The 17,594-nt window shown below is 51.4% G+C and overlaps 1 protein-coding gene across 6 annotated transcripts in view; it reads left to right on the top strand.

Annotated features, from left to right (window-relative positions):
* Nucleotides 1-17,594, top strand: part of LOC126187518 (neurexin-1a) — a 2,258,738-nt gene that overhangs the window by 1,955,952 nt on the left and 285,192 nt on the right. For all 6 annotated transcript variants that reach the window (XM_049928650.1, XM_049928652.1, XM_049928651.1 and 3 more), the window contains exon 15: nt 8,767-9,146. In XM_049928650.1, the coding sequence (XP_049784607.1) occupies nt 8,767-9,146 (380 nt within the window). The remainder of the gene's footprint in view (nt 1-8,766; nt 9,147-17,594) is intronic.

Below are 17,594 nucleotides of genomic sequence, written 5' to 3' on the forward strand. Positions count from 1 at the left end.
AAGTATGAATATTATTGCTTATCGATTCACTCGCAGCATTTTAAACTACCTTCTTAGGCTCCTGCCTAATCACACATTCAGAAATCACCACACCTTCTGAAATAAACATCTAAATATTTATTTCATCTTTCGTTCTCTAATCAGGCAGAAATGTTAAATAACATCGATAAATCAGAGATACTGGTGTTACATTAAATGCCCAGAATACATAATCCACGGCCTTATCCATTACGCTACATTCTACTCATGTGACAGCTGCCTGCCACAGTATCTCTCGAAGGCTTATATCGTTCATGTGTTATTAACTGACATTTAATGGTAAGAGTGACGTGTTCGTGAACATTTTCAATGCAGCGTTACCTTGAAATGACGTACTGAAAGCTATAATACAAAAAAAGAAAAATATGGCAAAATGAATATGTCGCCTGCCGAATCGATTGTCGATTGTAGACATTTGCAATATTGCGTGTGACGTAAAAATGACGTCACGATTGCAGGAAGCGTTGTGCGACGAATGTTACCCGGACTATTTTTGTTGTAGTCCACTGCTGCTGCAGCTTCATTGTGCCACGGCTTATCGATATCCGGACAAACCGCAGGCGTGCACTGTCCGGTGACCCCGTGGGTTGTGGGCGGAGGTCTCACTTGGGAAACCAGCCTTGTCACTGGGAGGAAGTGTTAGTGTTGTTACGTAGGTACGTATGTCCTTTGTAGGTCTGTTACTATTCTGTCTGTGGTTCATCTACATCTACATACATATTCCGCAATCCACCGGTGCGTGGCGGAGGATACCTCGGACAACAACTAGCATCTTCTCTCCCTGTTCCACTCCCAAACAGAACGAGGGAAAAATGACTGCCTATATGCCTTTGTAAGAGCCCTAATCTCTCTTATCTTATCTTTGTGGTCTTTCCGCGGAAATGTAAGTTGGCGGCAGTAAAATTTACTGCAGTCAGCCTCAAACGCTGGTTCTCTAAATTTCCTCAGGAGCGATTCACGAAATGAACGCCTCCTTTCCTCTAGAGACTCCCACCCGAGTTCCTGAAGCATTTCCGTAACACTCGGGTGATGATGAAACCTATCAGTAACAAATCTAGCAGCCCGCCTCTGAATTGCTTCTATGTACTCCCTCAATCCGACCTGATAGGGATCCCAAACGCTCGAGCAGTACTCAAGAATAGGTCGTATTAGTGTTTTATAAGCGGTCTCCTTTACAGATGAACCACATCTTCCCAAAATTCTACCAATGAACCAAAGACGACTATCCGCCTTCCCCACAACTGCCATTACATGCTTGTCCCACTTCATATCGCTCTGCAATGTTACGTCCAAATATTTAATCGACGTGACTGTGTCAGGCACTACACTACTAATGGAGTATCCAAACATTACAGGATTCTTTTTCCTATTCATCTGCATTAATGTACATTCTTTATACAAACCACAAATCCTGTCCAAGTCATCTTGTATCCTCCTACAGTCACTCAACGACGACACCTTCCCGTACACCACAGCATCATCAGCAAAGAGCCGCACATTGCTATCCACCCTATCCAAAAGATCATTTATGTAGATAGAAAACAACAGCAGATCTACCACACTTCCCTGGGACACTCCAGATGATACCCTCACCTCCGATGAACACTCACCATCGAGGACAACGTCCTGGGTTCTATTACTTAAGAAGTCTTCGAGCCACTCACATACTTGGGAACCAGTCCCATATGCCGGTACCTTAGTTAGGAGTCTGCAGTGGGGCACCGAGTCAAACGCTTTCCGGAAGTCAAGGAATATGGCATCCGTGGTTCGCAAGATATCATGTGAAAAAAGGGCGAGTTGCGTTTCGCAGGAGCGATGCTTTCTAAAGTCTTACTGATGCATGGACAGCAACTTCTCTGTCTCAAGGAAATTCATTATATTCGAACTGAGAATATGTTCGATAATCGTGCAACAAACTGATGTTAAGGATATTGGTCTGTAATTTTGAAGATCCGTTCTTCTACCCTTCTTATATACAGGCGTCACCTGTGCCTTTTTCCATTCGCTCGGGACTTTACGTTGTGCAACAGATTCCCGATAAATGCAAGCTAAGTAAGGAACACATGCAGTAGAGTACTCTCTGTAAAACCGAATTGGAATCCCATCAGGACCTGGCGATTTATTTATTTTCAACCCATTCAGCTGCTTCACAACCCCAGGGATGTCTATCACTATGTCCTCCATACGGGAATCTGTATGAGACTCACACGGCGGTATGTTTGTACGAGCCTCCTGCGTGAAAGATTTCTCAAATGCTAAATTTAAAATTTCAGCTTTCGTTTTGCTGTCTTCCGTTGCCAGACCACACTGATCAGTGAGTGACTGGATGGAAGCCTTCGACCCGCTTACCGATTTTACGTAAGACCAGAATTTCCTTGGGTTTTCAGCAAAATCTTTTGCTAAGGTATGACGGTGGTTGTGGCTGAATGCTTCGCGCATCGATCTTTTTACAGCAGCACGAATCTCTACTAACTTTTGCCTGTCCTCATTCTCCCGATCTTTCTTGTACCGGCTTGCCGAAGTGGCCGCGCGGTTCTAGGCGCTACAGTCTGGAGCCGAGCGACCGCTCCGGTCGCAGGTTCTAATCCTGCCTCGGGCATGGATGTGTGTAATGTCGTTAGGTTCGTTATGTTTAATTAGTTCTAAGTTCTAGGCGACTGATGACTTCAGAAGTTAAGTCGCATAGTGCTCAGAGCAATTTGAACCATGTTTTTCTTGTACCGCGAGTGCAACTGCCTTTGCTTCCTGAGCATTCTCCGAATTGCGCTATTAAACCACGGTGGGTCTTTTCCGTTCGTAACCCACTTTTTCGGCACATACTTGTCCAATGCGTGATTTACAATGTGTTTAAAAGTTGCCCATAATTCTTCTACGTCCATCGTACCGGAAGTAAATGAAGTCGATTCATTTACTTAGTGGGATGCTAACAACTGCTTATCTGCTCTTTCTAGTAAGAATACTCTCCTAGCCTTCTTGACCGACTTTTTAACTTTCGTAGCCATAGTCGTAATGACAACATCATGATGTCTAAACCCTGACACCGTCGATGAGGTCTGGTCTGTTCGTGGCTACCAGATCCAAAATATTTCCATTACGCGTTGGCTGTTGATTTAGCTGCTCAAGACAGTTTTCGGATAATGTGTTCAAAAGTAATTCACACGACGGCTTGTCTATACCACCTGTAATGAATCCATACACATCCCAGTCTATGCTAGGTAGGTTAAAGTCGCTTCCGACTAATATAGCATGATCCGGGTACTTCTGCGATACAGAGTGTAGACTCCCTTTGAATGATTCTAGAACTGTCACGGTGGAACCTGGTGGCCGGTAATAACACCCCACATTTAACTTTATTTCCCCTAGCCCTGTTAAACGTGTCCAGATAACTTCACAATCACACTCTACTTCGACGTCAGTAGACACAATATTTTCGTCAATTGCAATGAAGATACCACCTCCTACGGTGTCTAATCTGTCTTTCCGATACACGTTCCAACCCTCGATAAATATTTCAGAACTTCCTATCTCAGGGTTCAGCCAGGTCCCAGTCTCGAGAATAATTTGCACGCCACACGCTTCCTGGAGGGCAGTACATTCAGGAACTTTATTCCGAACACTCTGAAAATTTACTGCTAATATCTTGATAGCTGCCTACACGTCGACTGGTGAGTGTTCTTCAGGACATCTCGTACTACTGACTAGCCTAAAAAAACACCATGTGCACGCCACAAGTACTCTGCTAGCCGAGTGGCCGCTTCCTTTGTGTAGTGCACCCCTGACCTATCTAGGGGCGTCCTACAATTCCCCACTCAATAGCGCAAGTCTAGAAATCTGCAACCAAGACCGTCACAGAGTCGACGAAGCCTCCGGTTGAGACCCTCCACTCGGCTCCAAACCAAAGGACCCCGATCCACTCTGGAACGATGCTGCAAATAGGGAGCTCTGCTTGCACCCCGCGTGCGAGGCCAGCGGTCTTCACCAAATCCGCCAGCCGCCCGTACGAACTGAGGATGCCTCAGGACCCAAGCGACAGGCAGCACTGGTGCCGACGTGAGCAACTACTTGCAGACGACTGCACCCCGTACGCTCGATAGCCGCAGGCAAGGCTGCCTCCACATCTCGGACAAACCGAGTGCACGGTGGATTTCTTTCCAGCCCTGTACGCTATTTCCCTAAGGGGCTCCATCACCCGCCTAACGTTTGAGCTCCCAGTAACCAGCAAGCCTTTGCCCCCGTGTGCCTGCTCGGGCCCTGCTGAAGGAGCGGCCACGTGTCCACTCACAGGCAGAGCGGGCGAGGCCAGCCGGCCAGCCTCCACATTGGACCCCCGCCTCGAGCGACGCGAATGCGTTGCAGTCCGCCACTCACCCTGAGGTGAGGGCGGCTCCAACGCGCCGGCTACACCGGAAGGTGCCTCGGCGGCTGAGCCAGCGGACGCAGCGAGCGACACCTGGGGTGTCTCGAGCGACGCGCCAGACCCTCCGCCATCGCTGCACCTCGAGGCAGCAGCCTGAAGGCGGCCGACCGTGGCCAACAGCACGCTCAGCTGCTCGCGAACCGCGGCCAGTTCCTCCTGCGCCCGCACACAGCACGCACACACCCTATCCATCCTGCTGCTAATATCTAACGACTCCGCGAATTTATACACTACGGCTATCAAGAAACAATATTACTCCTCTCAAATACGAGAATACGCAAGGATTTTATGTAATTAAATATGCAAGCGCACATACACTCGGAAAGAAATTAAGAATGAAACTACTAAACAAATATGAAAGCTGAATATGCGACTCGCTATTGCACTGCTGCTGCACTGTTACTTCACCAGCGGCTGCTCAAGGCTCCCCTAACTCGTATAGAAGAGAAATCGATCTGTAACACGACGGATCAGTCCGTGGCCTGTCGGGCTCGGGAGTCGTAATGGTTTTGCTCGTCGGGAGGGTCTCGGTGTCAAGGCAATCGTTAAACAGTAAGGAGAGGATTGGAACAAAGGCAGTGTTCGTTTTATGTCATCCTGTCTGGGCTAAGAGTTTCGTCATGTTGAGATGGCGTCTATTATGTAGTCATCAGTTATTGGTTCGGTAAGTGAGTGGCCGCTTTCCGTCTACGCTGTAGGTGTTGTGAACATTTGTGGCAGTTGAAGGTCTACAGTTCGCCGAAGTTGTTATCCTCCGGAATTGAAAAAACATCCTGCAAGACCTCTTTAAAAATGTTTGCCTGTTGCTGTTTGTCCGTTGTAGGCTCGTGGTTCGCTGTTAGTGTAGTGGTGGTGGTGGTCTGTTTTTGTCCTGTCAGTGTTTTAAACTGTTTCCACAACTTGCCTCCGTTTGTGTAGTTGAGCCGAGAGCAAGTTTCGTCCCGCTGTGTTTGCTGATGGCTCAGATGACACGTTTTACGGAGTTGTTAAGTCTTCCATGTTCGTGTTAATTCGCCGTCGATGGTTCGTCTCGTTTCTCTTTACAGTCGTCTTTTCTGTTGTATCAGGTCAGTGGCTTCGTGGGTGATTATCGGATTTCAGTTTCTATTGTTATCTGTAGTAATGCCACGTTTATCGTTCTTCTGATGGCCGTTTGTCACTAGCTCTAAGTCGTGCAAATCAGTATTGTCGGTTCCTCTGTTACTATGTCTTTGTACCGGCTCCAGTCGGCGTTCGAATACAGTCGGATGGTCCATCTGGCGGGTAGTGGATCATGAGAGATATAGCATCAGTGGAGAAAAGGATAAGTAGGTGACCACTCGACGCTTGAGTCGGTCAAGTCACTCAGGTCCGTCCGTCTGTGGCCTATAACTGTTGGTTAGTACATGGGCAAACGGTCTGACGGTTCAGTCGTGAGGAAGTCGAAAATGACCTGACCATTTTGGTTCTCGTGCTTATCTCCAAGTCTGGGTTGTCGAGCGTCCAAGTCTGCTAGGAGTATTAACCTGTCTCTGGACATTATATGCCGCATTTCTTCGACAGGGAGAGGTTTACCTGGTGGATTGTAAAGGCACGCTACAGTTATCGCACGCGCATTATGGCCCTTTAGTTTTACCGTGACCATTTCAGAGTAATGTTGATGTGGTCTCGTCGAATTACTTGCCACCCAGGTTGACCACGGTGCGAGAGTTCCCACTCTTCTGCTCCTGGTTGTTGATGTGATCGGACTTAGCTAGTTGACAGCTCGTTGGTTTCATCCTGGAGCACTCTGATAGTGACGACGAGGCAACAACAGCCTGGTCCCAGTCTTCACTGGTTAAGGAAGTTGCTATAGAAAGCTGTAGAAGCAATTACTCCCTAGACGTCACATCCAGTTGGCGGCGCACGTCGTGCACTCTCGAGACTCGGTCGGTGTTTGATTTTGTCTGCTGCCCTGGGACTGACCTGATGCTTCATCCTGGAGAACCATCGTACTACGTCGCCCTCAGATCATCTCAGGAAGAAACTGAGAAAATCCTTTCTTCCAGGAGCGCTACACCCCGTCGGAGGTTCGAGTCCTCCCTCGGGCATGGGTGTGTGTGTTGTCCTTAGCGTAAGTTAGTTTAAGTTAGATTAAGTAGTGCCTAAGCTTAGGGACCGATGACCTCAGCAGTTTGGTCGCGTAAGACCTTTCCACAAATCTGCAATTTCTAGGAGCGCTAATCTTGCAAGTTACACGGGAGAGCGTCTGTGAATTTTTGGAGGTAGGACGCGTGGTAACGCTGTGACGATGGGCGGTGTGTCATGCTTGGGTAGCTCAACTGGAGTTCGAGTCTCGGTCCGTCAGACAGCTCTGATCTGCCTGGAAGTTTCGTGTCATTCCGCTGCAGAGTGAAAATTTCATTCTCAGAGGAGTCAGCATTTTACCTTTCCTTTGGCGACATTAGGGTACATTAGGGTACATCTGCTCCCCGTAGAGTCTCCTCGTGTAATTCCTTTGGATTTCCATACGATATGTTCACATACTGAAAAATGGGATCTTCTGCCGGTCATTCTCGCACGATATTCGGACGTCGCGACTCTCAGGGAGCACCTGAGGAAGACGGAGAGTCGCACCGTCGAAACATCGTGCGAGAACGACGCAAACAACCGGCAGAAGACCCGATTAAAAAAAATGGTTCAAATGCCTCTGAGCACTATGGGACTTAACTGCTGACGTCATCAGTCCCCTAGACCGTAGAACTACTTAAACCTAACTAACCCAAGGACATCATACACATCCATACCCGAGGCAGGATTCGAACCTGCGATCGTAGCGGTCGCGCGGTTCCAGACTGTAGCGCCTAGAACCGCTCGACCACCACGGCCGGCGGGACCCGATTATTCAGCATGTCAACATATCGCCGGGAAACCCTGAAGTATTATTGCATAATGAAAAGTTTTTCTATTTCCTCTGTCTGAAGCATCTGAGTGCACAGATAAGTAAAAGGCTTTATGAAGCTAGCTTATGGCTACATCTCGACTGTGTGGGCCAAGAATATTTTCCAAGAGAACACTTGCCTTAGTTCTTCCACACGAAATTTTACACGCAATATTACTGTCTGGAAATAAGTACTGTTGCAATTTCATTTGGCAATGCATTGAGTTGTAGCTGAGGCCGTGTTTTACACTGTGATAAACAGATGCAATTTCAGCACATATCGCAGATTCTTCTCCAGACGTTAGTTTCTGACAAAGAAACGTGTAACTGTTTTATTTTTACGGTAATGGTATTGGCTCTGAATGTATTGTTGTGTGTTCTGATGATCCAATACATTTTCTCTTCCTTCAATTTTTATCCAAAAGGTGGCGAGGCAAATCACACACTTTGCTATGACGTGGTATCCTTTCATGAACCGTGTGAAAAAAATCTTTGTTTTCTAGCCAGTCTTTGTTGAAAACCTTACATCATTTAACTTCCTTCTTCGGACAGACGAACTTGAACTACTGTCTTCATCATTAGAGGAAGGGCGAAGCCTCGGGCACGGATGTGTGTGATGTCCTTAGGTTAGTTAGGTTTAAGTAGTTCTAAGTTCCAGGGGACTGATGACCTCATATGTTAAGTTCCATAGCGCTCAGAGCCATTTGAACCATTTTGAAGGGCGAAAATTATTTTCTCAACACCGATCCTTTGTGAAACACGCTGGCAACATAACTATCGAATAACGCCTAACTTAACAGACAAATGTGTATTTTGAATAATGTGTAGTGACTGGAAGAGGAAATTCACACATCATTCTTTCTCGTCTTTCGAATGATTCGAAAATTCGGCACATGGCGGGACGAAAGTATTTTCGTGGATCTCGGACAGTAAATTCCGGGAGAATTGCTCGAAATGTATTCACCAGATACTACGCCTGAGGTTCAGGCAGGATTTCCCCAGTACGTACAAAGCTGGAGTGCTGTTGCAGTGTCGGAGAGCCTCGGCAGTAGTGACGACACGAGAAGGGGAAATTAGCTGAAGGTCGGAATTGAAGTTTGTGTCAGAAAGGGCAATGGACTCTGGTTAGTGCGTGCAGTTGCGGTAGCCACAACACTGCTGTCGTGTAACGACTTGCACATCTGCCCGTAAGCAGGAGACTTGACCACAAGTCCCGGCCTTGGCTAAAATTTTAATTCATTTCTTGAGCTCCAGTCATTATTGAAGATATAGTTAAGAATAATTTGTCTCGAGGAAAATTTAGTTCCATCAGATGAGTATTCAAAAGTGTATAAATATTAAAGGTGAGAATTTTGAGAAAAAAACGTATGTTCTTTTTTTCGTCGTGTATATAACACTCCGTTGTTGGCAGCGGAGGCGGCGCCGGGGCGCGGAGCGCTGCTGGAGGTGCGCGCCGTGCACGTGGGGGCGGTGGCGGCGCCCAGCGCGCTTGCGGCGGCCGAGGAGGCGGTGGCCGGGGGCGGCGGCGGGGGCGGCGGCGGCGGCCCGGCGGGCTTCGTGGGCGCCATGCAGCAGCTGTCGGTGAACGGCCGGCGCTACTTCGAGGTGGCGCGCGCGGCGGGCGGCGCCGTCGCCGCCCCCGGCTCGCACAGCCCCCGCATACGCGTGACGGCCGCCTTCGGCAAGCGCGACCCGCAGCTCGTGCACAACCCCGTCACCTTCCGCTCCAAGCACACCTTCGTCGGCCTGCCCGTGCTCAAGGCCTACTCCGCCACCAACATCTACTTCCAGGTAAGTGGCGCACCCACCTTTTTTCTTTCTTTATTGTTATTTTTAGCACCTTATACAAAGGTGGGCTGTCAGCAGCATAGTACGCTGCTCTTCAGCCGCTAGTGGTACAATGAAGATGACAGAAAGGTGGTACAGATAAGACACTACAAATGGCGGGCAAAAACTGTAGACACGAAAAACAATAAACGTGAAGCCTTTCACGCTGGACGAGAAAAAACACTAAAACCCGATGACACGGCGCACAAAACACAGACGACTGCGACGGAACAGGTGAACAGTGGTGGCGTGATGGCTAAAGAACACTAAAACACAAAACGGAGGCTCACACACTAGACTCTGATGGCGACGATCTCCGGCGCGCGAATGTCCACTGGGCGTGTACGAGTCCGGGGACCTGCCAAAAGAGGAGGAGGAGGGGTGGGAGAGGGAGAGCAGAGATGCCACGGGCAGGAGAGATAGGGTGAGGAAGGAAGGGAGGAAGGGGGAGGGGAAGCCCGGGGGAAGAGGGGTGGAGGAATGGGGGATGGGGGGAAAAGGAGAGAGAAGGGAGGGAGGGTGCCCAGAGGAAAAGACACAGGAACTGGGAGGGGAGGATCAAAGTTGATAGGAGGGGAGGAGGACATCATCAGGGAGGGGGAGCTGGCGGAAGCCACCTCGGGAGAGGGTGGAGAAATGGAGACCGGGTGGGACGTGGAAATACAGGCGCGGCAGCAGGTGGGGTTGGGAGAGGACGGGTGAGACAAGTGGGTGAGGACGATCGAGTTTACGGGAGGTGTACTGTATCCATATCCTTTCGAGGAAAAGAAGGAGGTGGGGGAACGGAATGAGGTCGTACAGGATCCGCATGCGGGAGGGGAGACGGATCCGATAGGCGAGGCGGAGAGCCTGGCGTTCGAGGATCTGAAGGGATTTATAAAAGGTAGGGGGGGGCGGAGGTCCAGGCCGGATGGGCGTAGCAAAGCATAGGGCGGATGAGGGATTTATACATGTGGAGTATGGTGTAGGGGTCCAGACCCCACGTACGGCCGGAAAGGAGCTCAATGAGACGAAGTCGAGAGCGTGCCTCGGCTTGGATTGTCCGGAGATGGGGGTCCAGGAGAGGCGACAGTCGAGGGTGCCGCCAAGGTACTGAAGGGTGGGGGTGAGGGCGATAGGACGGCCATAGATGGATGGTTAGATAGAAATCTAGGAGGCGGAAGGAAGGGGTGGTTTTGCCTACAATGATCGCCTGGGTTTTGGAGGGATTGACCTTGAGCAACCACAGGTTGCACCAAGCGGTGAACCGGTCAAGATGGGATCGGAGAAGGTGTTGGGAGCGGTGCAGGGTGGGGGCAAGGGCAAGGAAGGCGGTGTCATCGGCAAACTGGAGAAGGTGGACGGGGGTGACGGCGGCGGCATGTCCGCCGTATACAAAAGGTACAGAAGGGGGGAGAGGACAGAGCCTTGGCGTACACTGGCAGAGGGAAAAAAGGTGTAGGAATCAGTGTTATGGATGGTGACATAGGAAGGACGGTGGGAGAGAAAGGAGCCGATGAGATGGACGTAGTTAATGGGAAGGGCGAAGAGGAGACCAGAATGCCATACGCGGTCATAGGCACATTCGAGGTCCAGGGAGAGGAACATTGTGGAGTGACGGGAATTAAGCTGCTCGGAAAGGAGATGAGTGAGGTGAAGGAGAAGGTCGTCGGAAGAGGACGGCCAAAACCACACTGGGTAACGGGAAGGAGGTGGTGCTGGCGGAGATGCTGGTGGATGCGTCGGGTGAGGATGGATTCCAGGACCTTGCTGAAGACCGAGGTACAGTAGGAGGAGACGGCGGACGGCGGTTTACCAGGTTTAAGGAACATCAGGATACGGCAGGGTTTCCACAGTTCAGGGTAGTAGCCGGTGGACAAGACTACATTGTAGAGCCTGCCCAGGGTGGAGAGGAAAGAGACAGGAGCTTCACGAAGGTGGCGGTAGGTGACACGATCGTGACCAGGAGCAGTGTTGCATTTTGTGCGGAGTGTAGCAATAAGATCCTGTGTTGTGATAGGGGCATTGAGTTCCGTGTGTGCAATGTTGTCCAAGTACTGGAAACCAGGTGTGAGGGGAGGGACAGAAGTGTCAGTTCGATCGCGGACATCCGGGAAGAGGGAGTCATTGAACTGGGGATCATCGGGGATGGAAAAAATATCGGAGAGGTAGGAGGCATAGTGATTGGCCTTACTAAGGGTGTCAGGGAAGGGGTGATCATCATGGAGAAGAGGATAGTAGGGGGAGGTTTTAGTTCCAGTAAGGCGATGGAAGGCTGACCGTAACTTGGACGAGTTTATAGGTAGGGTAGCATTTAAACGGGTGTCTATGCCTGTCGCCAGTCTTGGCGTTTCTTAGCCGCGAGCAAATTTCTAATGTGTCGCTGGAGTTGCCGGTGGCATCGTAGTGTGTCTGGGTAATGTGTGTGGAGGAAGGCATGGTAGAGACAGCGGGATTCACGGAGGAGGAGGAGGATGGCCTGTGGGGGTAGGGTAGGACGGTGGGGGTGGATGGCGACAGTAGGGACATGGGCCTCCATGGCCTCAGACAGGGTCTGCTGGAGAAAGGAGGCGGCATGGGTAACATCGTCAGGGTGGTGGTAGGTGAAGGGGTGGCTACGACCTGGGTGGAGAAGGTATCTTGGTAGGCATTCGAGTTGGCACGGGAATAGTCATGGACGTACTTTGGGGGAGGGTCATTACGAGGGTCGGGACAGGGGTCTGAAACAGTGAGGAGGATAGGGAGATGGTCGCTACCAATAGGCTCCAGGACATCCACCGTTATGCGGCCAAGGAGGTTACGGGAGGAAAGGATAACATCGGGAGTGGAGTTGGATTCCAGACGGGTGTGCTGGGGAATGGGGATGAGGTCGCCTTGAAGGGAGGAGAGGTACATAGGAGGTGAAGGTACAGTCAATGTGGGAGAGGAAGTCGAAGGGAATAGGGGCGTTAGGGCGGACATAGATGTTGTTGCAGATGACGGTATGGCCGGGGAAGAAGAGACTAAGGATCATGTGTTCGGTGGGGTCGGGAAGGAGAGGTTGGAGCGAACTGGGATCTGGCAGTGGTGACCAATGGCAACTCCGCCACGCGGAATCAGGAGGGGATTATCGGAGTGGTGAAGGAGGTAGGGCGAAGTGTGGACAGTGTGGTGGGGTTGGAGGAAGGTTTCATTGAGGAGGAAGGCATCCACACAGTGGGTAGCAAGGGTGTGGGGGAAGAGGTGCTTGTTGGCGGGAAGGGAGCGGATGTTGTTGAAAAGGATACGGTGCTGTCACGCCATGACAGGCATTTTGACGAGGGTGTCAAGACGGGAGAAGGTGAAATGGGCCTGGTTGTTGGAGTAGGTGGTATACATTTTTAGGTGGAAAATGGAACGGGTGGCGAGGGATATCTGTTGGAGGGTGTGGGGGCGCTGGAAAGGGTGAACATTTTGGAGGATGATGGTGAGGAATCTGATGATGTCCTCAGCAGTAGGGGTTGGGCAAAGGGAATTGCCAGGAGGGGTGGGGGCGTCCAGAGGGCGGACAGGGAGTTCAGGAGTGGTAGGAGGGGGTCGGGCCTTACATTTCTCGGAGTAAGTAGGATGAGGGAGGTTACAGGTATTACAGGAGGGGGGGACTGGAGATTGGGGCACTGCCGTAAGAAGTGGGCTTGCTTACAGTGCGGGCAGGTGGGGGTCTCGTGGCACTCAGATGTCGGGTGTGCATTATACGTCAAGCACCTCTGGCAGCAGACGAATTGAGGAGGGGAACGGGAGGGTCAACTTGGTAGCGTTGGTGAAAGAGAATGGCACCCTCCTTCAGGAGACTGTCTATGGAGGGGGCGTGTTCGGAAAAGACCCACATAAGGCGGGTGGGGCTGGCTGAGTTGCGGATGCGGTGAACAGCACGCACCTCCAGATGGGGATGCACCTTGAGCTCCACCAACACCTCCTCCTCTGTGATCGTCGGACTAAGCTGAGTGATCACGGCGGTGAGGGTCAGCAGGCGATGTGGGGGTTTGGGTTGGTGGGAGGGAGGTGGGGAAGGGGAAGGGGTGAGGGAGGCATTAGGGCCAAAGAGGGTGACAGGCATGCGGGAAAGGAGATCTCTGTGAAGGGTAGGGCTAGTGGAGGAGATGAGGACCGAATCACGGCGAGGAGTGAGGAGGGAGATGGGGGCACCGGGAAAATGCTGGCGAAGGAAGAGGGTGAGGTTCTGGGCCTCAAGAAGGGAGGGATCAGGACAGGAGAGGAGGTACCGGTAGGAGGAGGGGGAGGAGGAGAGGGAGGGGGCAGGGACAGGCGGGGAGACATCCATGGCATCCTGGGCAGGGGAAGGGGAAGAGGCAGAGCCTTTTTAGGTGCAGAGGAGGCAGGGGTGGCACTGGGGCGTTTGACGGTGGCGGAGGAGGTGTGGGGGCTGGGAGCCACCTTCCAGGGAGCCACCTTCCAGGTGGTGTGGAGTGGCAGGTCCCGGTGCTGGAGTCGGCGCTGGAGATGGTGAGGGCGAAGGCGATGGCGACGGCGATGATGAAGACGATGAAGAGGGCGAAGGGGAAAGTTGAGCGTGGGCCCTGGCCCTCTGGGCCACCACCCTAGCGGGAGCCGCGGAAACGGAAGGAGCAGAGGGAGGGAGTGGAGGGAAGGGATCAGAGGAGGCGCAGCAGGAGGAGCCGGGGATGGGGCGACAAAAAAAAAAAAACTGAGGGGGGGGGGGGTTGATTGAGCACACCACGTGATAGTGGTGGCGACGGCAGAGGGAGATGTGTATATGATGGCAGTTGTGGTGGCTGTAGTAGTGTTGGTGGGGGTTGACATGGTGATAAGGGGAAAAACACTGGACAGGACAAAGAAGCAAACGAGGTACGGTCAAGGCAACGAGAAACACAGAGTAAAAAGGACGGAGAACGATGAAGGAGACTGGGGCCGAAGCCACACTCTGCTGCTGCTGACCGGGGGGGGGGGGGGGGGGGAGGGTGACCCGACTGGCTGGCCAGTGAGGACACTGCTGCTGCTGGCTGGCTGGGACCGCTGCTGGCTGCTAGCTGGGACCGCTGCTGGCTGCTGGCTGCTGCCTGGAACTGCTGCTGGCTGCTGGCTGGGACCGCTGCTTGCTGCTGGCTGGAACCGCTGCTGGCTGCAACCGCTGCTGGCTGGAACTGCTGCTGGCTGCTGGTTGCTGGCTGCTGGCTGCAACCGCTGCTGGCTGGGACCGCTGCTGGCTGCTGGCTGCTGGGTGCTGGCTGGAACTGCTGCTGGCTGCTGCCTGCAACCGCTGCTGGCTGCAGGCTGGAATTGCAGCTGGCTGCTGGCTGGGACCGCTGCTTGCTGCTGGCTGCTGGCTGCTGGTTGGACCGCTGCAGGGTGGCTGGCACCTGCAATAGACCTATCGCTTCGATAGAGCGATTAGAGCCAGAAAGGCACAATCGAAGGGTGGTATCCTTTCGGATTACCGCCGGAGATGTGACGCACCCACCAGTCCGCACCGCTTTATATACGGTCCAGTCACATAACGTGACCACCACTCGGGGAACGCGGACGACATCGTCACATCTGCAACTCTGGTTCAAGATTAAAAACACGTCGTGTCACGCACATTAAAATCTTTAAATAGGAACGACGGAGGGACTTTCTAAATTTCATTAAAAAAAAGCAAACTGGAGTCGCCTTTGGGAGGACGACTGTTGAAACCCGCGTCCGGCCATCCTGATTTTGTATTTCCGTGATTTCTCTAAATTGCTTCGTGCAAATGCCACGTCGGTTCCTCTAAAAGAGCACGGCCAACGTCCTTCCCCATCCTTTCCTAATCCTATGGAACTGATGACCTTTGACCTTGCTGTTTGGTCCCCTCCCCCCAAACCAACCAACAATCACAAAAAAATCGTCCGCACACATGTGTTTAACCAAATATTGAACGAGATTTATGGATCTGTCCGTGCAGTCGAGGGTATGGCTCTTGGTGTAACATTTCATAAGATTCGTGTAAATTCCTGTGTTGGACTAACAGGTCGTTGAGAGAAGGGTCCCACAAATCAACCGAAATAATTTTTCAACGTGCAAAGTCTTGAAATCTCTCTCACAAGTCATGACGAAATTTCCCAACTACTGAAACGAAGGTAGTCATACCTCGTCGGGAAATAAGTGCCTTGTGTTGTGAGAAATTTTGTATGTCAAGAACTCGAAGCTGATTTTTCCGAAGGATTAACTATTTTAGAGCATCAGTCTTCTCCGCCATATCTGTCAGTAATTCATTCCCTCCTTGCAATGAAAGGCTTGATGAAATCAAATAATTGGCGATGAACAACCACAAAACATTTAGTCACAGCTCTATTTTCCCTGGAGTCCGTTTTTTCATCGCCTGTGTGTCTGGTGTTGTAACGAAGTTCCAGTGAACGTTCTTAGAGCTCTTAACAGTGCGGTGGTCTAACAAGCTCTCTGTATGGCGTTCAAAAAGCAATTCCCATTCAGCGCTGAATGGTGTGGCTTCTCCATTGTTTGAACCAGTGCGTGGAAGCAATGGTATTCCTGATTCAGAAAGTAAATCTAATGTAACATGAGTGATGGCAAACTGTGACAAGCCGAACGGCTCGCTGTGTCGGCGGCCCGGCCGGCCGCAGCCTTGCTCTTCCCGTTCCTTCTCGTCGTGGCGCTCGGAGGGCTAGGCAGGAGGTCTTTGATCTAAATAGTGCCAACTCACTTTTCTTAAAACATATACAATTCAGTCAATACCTTACTTCAGTTTTGTGCCAAAATTACTTATCAAAGTGATGTTAACATTTTCATCGTTACACAAAGAATTACGGTAACAGTGCTCAAACATAGTTTTGAACATAGGCCGGTAACATGCATACGAGGTTTCAAGGATGTTCCCCGTCCCTCCTACGTTACCATCCATAACGGCGATTCCCGCACCTTCTGCCCCTCCGCGGGTGTGTCCCTGGGCTGTGTCCTCTCCCCTCTCCTCGACTTCCTGTACACGGCAATATGCCCCCTCCCCCCCTCCTCCAGTATACCTCTTGCAGTATGCCGATGACACCGCCTGCTTGCCCTCGCTCCTACTCTTCAACGGTCACACTGTCTTCTCCAAAATCAGACTGACATTTTTGCCACTTGGTGTAGCCAGTGGATCCTGAAAATAAATCCTTCCAAGACCCAGGCAATCATCGTAGGTCGTACCACTCGCTCCTTCCGGCTTCTCTACGTTTCCCTTACCATCTACGCCCATCCTGTCCGCCTCTCCCCCATCCTCACCTACCTCTAATTCACCATTGACCGTCACCTCACTGGGATTCCTGATCTCTGCTCTATCCGATCCAAAGCCCACAACTGCCTCCGACTCCTTAAACTCCTCTCTGGCTGGACGTGGGGCTTGAAGCCCTCTACCATCCTACACACCTATAAATCAATTCGTCCAATCCTCTGTTATGCCAGTCCCACCTGGGTATCCATCCCCCCCCCCCCCCGCCCTCCCAATTTCTATGAGTCCCTCCAGATCCTCGAGCACCGTGCACTCCGTATACGCCTCCCGTCGCCCGTGCACATTCTCTATGATCTGATTCCTTTCCCCCATCTGCTCCTTTTCCTAGAACGTATCCTCGTCCTCTACACCTCCCACCGTCACGATCCCCCTCATCCCATTGTTGCTCCTCTCCTCCCCAACCCCCGCCCGCTGCCGTGCCTTCACCGTTGTGTCTACCCTACCCTCCACCTTTACACCCTTCATCTCCTTTCCACCAACTGCCCCTCCCAGATGATGCCGTCTCTCCCTCCATTTATCCCTCCAATGCCACTCTGATCCTCACCTCCCCTTTCCTCCCTCTTCCTGGGCTCTCCCCCCCCTTCCATCCAGATCTTTCCGCCGGCCGCGGTGGCCGAGTGAATCTAGGCGCTTCGGTCTGGAACCACGAGGCTATTGCGGTCGCAGGTTAGAATCCTGCCTCGGGCATGAATGTGTAGGATGTCCTGAAGTTAGTTAGTTTTAAGAAGTTTTAAGTCTAGGGGACTGATGACCTCAGATGTTAAGTCCGATAGTGCTTAGAGCCATTTGAACCGTCTGTTCTTTACTTGCCTATACTCTCTTTCACTCCCTTCTCTCCCCCGAGTCCTTTTGCTTTCTCCTCCACTGCCTTCCCCACTCCTTTCAGCGTCCGCTCTGCCCCCTTTTACTATGCCCTCTTCCTCCATCGGCTCCCCCTATTTTCTTTTCCTCCCTCCCTCTTTTTCCCCCCTCATCGGTCCGGATCCTACCCCCCGTCCCCATTTGCCGCCTTGTCGCCTATAGTGCTGTTTTCAGTGTATGTTCAGTCTTGTGCGTCCCCTGTCAGTGTTGCGAACAGCCACTGTACTGTAGCTAGTTGTGTTTTTTTATCTCGTGCGAACAGACATCAGAATTTCGCCGCGTTTTTTTTTTTTTAAATTATGCCTGTCTTCTTACTGTGTGTCTTCATCCGC

This window comes from Schistocerca cancellata, chromosome 5 (assembly GCF_023864275.1).
Source record: "Schistocerca cancellata isolate TAMUIC-IGC-003103 chromosome 5, iqSchCanc2.1, whole genome shotgun sequence".
Lineage (NCBI taxonomy): Eukaryota > Metazoa > Arthropoda > Insecta > Orthoptera > Acrididae > Schistocerca > Schistocerca cancellata.